This window comes from Echinops telfairi, unplaced genomic scaffold (genome assembly GCF_000313985.2).
Source record: "Echinops telfairi isolate 266 unplaced genomic scaffold, ASM31398v2 ScPeMD7_3533;HRSCAF=4204_0, whole genome shotgun sequence".
Classification (NCBI taxonomy): domain Eukaryota; kingdom Metazoa; phylum Chordata; class Mammalia; order Afrosoricida; family Tenrecidae; genus Echinops; species Echinops telfairi.
The window spans coordinates 101,142,631-101,147,983 of record NW_022107431.1 but is presented as its reverse complement, the minus strand read 5'-3'; the positions used below and the strand labels follow the sequence as shown (position 1 = coordinate 101,147,983).

The 5,353-nt window shown below is 44.2% G+C and overlaps 1 protein-coding gene across 1 annotated transcript in view; it reads left to right on the top strand.

The window, feature by feature from the left end:
* CD109 (CD109 molecule) overlaps window positions 1-5,353 on the top strand; it is a 135,208-nt gene that overhangs the window by 110,337 nt on the left and 19,518 nt on the right. Inside the window, exon 23 of the mRNA XM_004696541.2 lies at window positions 1,286-1,462. Coding sequence (XP_004696598.1) covers window positions 1,286-1,462 — 177 coding nt within the window. The remainder of the gene's footprint in view (window positions 1-1,285; window positions 1,463-5,353) is intronic.

The following is a 5,353-nucleotide window of genomic DNA, read 5'->3' as shown; positions in this document are numbered from 1 at the left end:
GTTAGTTGTTTTTTTTAAAAAGTATTTTCCACAAAATTGAGATGCTGGGAGATGCAGCACACACTAGCAGATGCAATACACACGGACACATGTATCCACCCATGTAGATGCACCTGTGTACATGCATAGGGGAGGAAGTCTTGAAGTTTAAATGAATACAACCACCATTTACATGAGAATGAGTCTATCTAGGCTACTAAAAAAACTTGAAGTTTAAAAACCTAGAGAACTTGATGTAAAGACCTGATTTTCTAAGGTTGTCTTCACATGTTTATTTTTATGCAAATACAAATTGTAGCTCACAATGTATGGATTGTAGATTCTTTGAGTTTTTGAGAGTCTAAATGTATGTTCACGTTGAGTATTAAAAATCTGCAGCAGTACTATTACAACCTCATTGGTTTCTCTCTGCGAACAGCTAACTGTACAGGCCCTATAAGCGAGTGTGGCTAAAACCTGCTCCTAGGAAACCGGGCTTCCTCTCATGTGGGGATATTTTCATGAGGTATTTGGATTTGGGAGAGTGTGAGTTTTCAAAGTAAAGTACATAGTAGGACACTTCTTATGCTTGCAACCCAGCAGCAGCAAGGTCCAAATTAGAACTCAGCCCCGATTTCCCTGAAGTTTTACTTAGTTTCTTAAGCCACAGTGTTAGAATATGGATAGGTATGAACTTTATGCAATTGTTGCAATTTATGTGTAATTTGGACTTAAAGGCAGACTTTAGTTGTTGATATTAAGATCAGGGCGACAGGGGGCTCGGGGAGAAGGTGTTCCAGAAGCCAGAAGAGGACGCTGCAGGGCAGAATGGACACCTATCACAAGCCGTTTACAAAGGTGGATAGGCCGGTTGCCGTCAATTACTGTTCTGAGTGTCTCAGTAAAGATGCTCACAGATCTGAAATGGAAAAAAATATGGACGTCTAAATGGAACACATTCATAATCTAGGGCAGCAGTTCTCAACCTGTGGGTTGCAACCCCTTTGGGGGTCGAACGAACCTTTCACAGAGGTCACCCGATTCATAGCAGTAGCAAAATGACAGTTATGAAGTAGCTACAAAAGTCATTTTATGGTTGGGGGGTCACCACAACACGAGGAACTGTATTAAAGGGTCACGGCATTAGGAAGATTGAGAACCACTAATCTAAGGACTGCTTAGTTAACAGGTACCTTTTTTACCCATTCATTTGGGGGATAAGTTGCTATTTCCTTGTCTTTTTGCCACTAGCAGGTAACAATTAGTTGAATACTGACTGAATTCATTGAATGTCTTGTACTTTCAGGAGATATTCTTGGCTCTTCTATCAATGGCTTAGCCTCATTGATTAGGATGCCTTATGGTTGTGGGGAACAGAACATGATAAATTTTGCGCCAAATATTTATGTTTTGGATTATTTGACTAAAAAGAAACAACTGACGGAAAATTTGAGAGAAAAAGCACTCTCGTTTATGAGGCAAGGTAAGCATTTTAGAAACATAATTTAGTTAAGTTTTTTCCTGTATGTTTTCAAGGACTGTTCTGTGGACTGCATTTCAAAACCGCTTTTGTCTTTGGCATGTGGTGGTGGGGGGGAGGGTGCTGAGATGTGCTAGAAATGCAGTCGTGAGACCCTGTGACTCCAGCTCGGGGCTCTCTATTCATTGCTGAGAGGCCGGCAGTAATGGCGCATGACCTATGGCTAGCTTTCTGGGTGGGGGGGTGGGGGGGTTTGTAGTGACTAAAGACCCTGAAACTTCCAACTCCTCAAAAACATAAAGCTTGAAGTGTTCATTGATTCATCAGGCATCCTTGGAATAGTCTGTGCGCCAGGACCAGTTCTGATGGAGGAAGTGTGAGCCTTTCCTCTCACTGTTCAGCGAAGTGTCTTGACTATGGCACCGAGTTCTACAGGCAGACGCGGTTGAATTGGTGAATGTTTTGCTGTGTATATTTTTGTCTCTGTAACTTGAGAACGGTGCTACTAACGAATTGGGCACCTACCAGGTGGTAGGTAGTGTCCTGAGCACTTTGCATCTAGTTTCTCCCTGAATGGCCACCATTAGTGTTAGTTTCAGCCTCATTTTTACAGATGGGGAAATGAAGGCACAGTAAAGTCAACCCCCCTGTCTCCAGTGACAGAGCAAGTGCGTGACAGGACTGAGATCTGGGCTCCGTCTCCAAGGCCACCTTCTTAGCTTCCATACCCAAGAGAAAATGAAGTGTTCTGAGAAAATGTTAATGATGCAACTTTTAGTTCCTGAAATATCACAAAAGCCAAACACCCAGAGTTGCAGTCTCAGTTTTGCACTTACTTATTAGGGACCTTTAGGGAAAAAACACCCCAAAGCTGTGTGTTCTTGAGTTTATCTGTCTACAGGCTTTGCAGGCTCTATGTCACAAACTCACGGACATTAGAATGACTCAATAGGTCTGCATGCTCCTTGAGCAGTACCATTTAAGAAAAGTTTGGTTCAACATTTTCCAACTCCTAAGTTCTTTCTTCTCCTCCCTCCTTGCTTGTCCCCCCACCCTCTCACCCTTCCTTGTCCCCCCATCCTCCTAGATTCCTCCCAGGGATTAGGTTAAATGCAAGGTACAGGCAGGCTACTGTGCTTTCCTACGAACCTTCCCACCATTAACAGTGGAAGACTCGGTAAGTGTAAAAGTGCCCTATGCCTCAGATTCCTTATTGCAGGGAATTTAGGGTAAGCAAGTCTCTACACAATGAGGAAAACTAGATGCTTTGCAATAATAGTAATAACAACTAAGCCCATTAAAGTGCTTTACAATATAGTTATTAACTTCTTACAAACACCTATGGGATATGTGTACTGTTAGATTGTCATTTTATAATGAGGAAACTGAGGCACAGGGCAGTTTTAAATGTACCCGTGAGTGCTTGCTCTCTCCCTCAGCACTGTTTTTAGATGGGTTTGATAATTCATTGCAATCACCACATAGAATTTAGATCATGCTCATGATAATAAGGTTTATCAGGGAAGTTAACAGGTTACAATTCAGATGAGAAATACTTAGGATACAGTTGCTCAGACAGTTTCTTCTCTGCTATATCCACAGGCAGGACTCTCTGGCTCTCAGCTTCAGTCTGGCTTCTGCCCTGCTCAAACAGAATTTAGAGTTCTTTTAGGGCTGCCAATAAGTGCCCAAACGGCATGCTACTCTGCTGTAAGCCTCAACCCAAAGGCACTCAGCTCTAACTCCGTACGTCAGCAAAACCCAGCCTCCCAGAACTAAGTGCCCAGAAGCACCTTACTTCACAAACCCGAAGCACTCAGCTTTACTTGCTCTGTGTCCTGGAAGTCCACTCTCTGTCTCTGTATTGTGCTCTGGCTCCTGGTTCTACTGCTGCTGCTTGTCTACCATTCCTCTGATGTCTAAAGCTGTCTCCTGGATCAAGGAGGTTTAATGTGCAAGGAGCTTGCGGTTCAAAGGCTGTGCGTCCCTCTTGTCTTCTTTCTCTTGATGGCAGTGAATTTCCCCCTTCTGTTTCATACCCAGAAGGATGGCAATCACAACTCTTCTTAGTCATCATTCACGGCGGAATTATATAATCCAATGAGTATCTTCCTCCACTTTTTGCCTTGATCCATCAGGAAAACGAAAATCATTTGGTGGGAGTAACAAAAGCGATGGCTAGACGAGCCAAAACAAACAATTCACTGCATTACAGTGCCTGGTTTATAAGGAGCAAAACTGGGCTTTGGAACCAAGATGGTCTGGCTTTGGAATCTACACCCTTCCTTTGTTTTCTGGGTTGTTAGAGGCCATACGATAGCATGGAAGAGGACCAGGAATGAGTCGAATCCTCTTTGTTATAGATAATGTGCAAGAGGTTTCGGCGGAACTTTTGATAAAATAGTAAGGGAAGAAATGGACTTCTACAGGAAGGGGAAAGTTTAGAATCTGGGCTGTTAGGTTAGAGCAACGTGAGTTTGTGATGTAAAGTAAAATAAATTAGACAGCGCGGGACTCTTTGGATCAGACTGAATAAACATACTACTCACAAGTGTGAACCTAGGCCTTTAGTACTTGTGTGTCAGTCAGGATGACAATGGATGGAGTCGGGTTTTACAGGAGCTGAGTTCCCTCAAAAGGCTCTGTCCAAGAGTGAAGTGTTTAGTCACCACTATGTCTTCCCTCAGTGCACTGTGGGCGTGAGAGCACAGGGGATCAGGTCTGGGGTTTTTAGAGTAGAAACGGGAAGGGAATACTTGGGGTTTGGAAAAGGTACAGAATGGAAAAGGCAAGGTATGGAAAAGGCAAAAGGAGGTAAAAGGAAGGTGCATCTAGCCTGGCCACACTGTTACCAGGGTCCTGTCTTTTGTTCAAGTGCACATAGCATTGCCTTCCTGTGAGCAAGGTATGTAAACAGAAAGAATGCCCCTCCCCCTCTTGCAGCAGGATTAATTTAGCCAGCCTGCGTTTTTTTATTTTATTAATGATACAGTAGGTTAGAAAAGCCAAGAGGTCAGTTTCCCAATCTCTTGGGCACCTTCTTTGATGTTACCATCGTCACGGAGATGGTGAGGTTGACCAGGCGCCCTATGGGGCCTGCACGTGAGCAAGAGACAGGAAGCAACTGTTTTCTTCTGACGAGGGGCTGGGAGAGAGAGACCCAGTTCCCAGCCTCCTCCTCAGAGAATGTTGTTGACCGCAGACCTCAGTTCTGCTGGCCCAGTCGGGACTGTGGAGTAGATCACCCTCCAAATCAAGCTGTCGTTGTGAAATCCAAGTAGAGGAACCGGAGTTAGTGTCCAAAGATCTTTACCAGGTAGGATGGCAGGCACAGACTAAGGTTCAACGTGAGAGAAAGACAAGGCGTTGTGAGTCAGGAAGGACTTGCTGCATGAGAGGACAGAATAAGGGAGACAGGCTGGGTGGGAGATGCCTTCTTGTGAGGAAGGAGCTGGGGGGGTATCCACCCCTCAGTCGAGTGCCTCAAAATGCGCAGTCTCCTGTGCTGACCTACAGGGCATTTGAAAAGTGGTGGACGGAGCCGCTTGGGGTCGCGCTTTTCATTGGGAAGTCAGTGCCTCGTTTCAGAGACGATGGGTTCTCCTTTGCCATTGCATTTGCCAACGGTCTGTAAGTGTGTTGTGGTGGTTTTTAATTTGTAAAGAAATTAAAGTTGCTTTGCCATGAGTCATGATTATATTATGTAAATGCCATTTATGAGCAGCACATTGTTTTACTGAAATCATGGTTGGCCCAGGCGGACTGTAACCTAACCCACTGTTTTGTGTGGGGGTTTGTTTTTGGTCCAAACAACAGCCAGCTCATGTGGTGCAGTGCCTTTCGATGTTGAAAAGAAAAATTGAACTGTAAAACAAGAACTATTTTTGATAACCA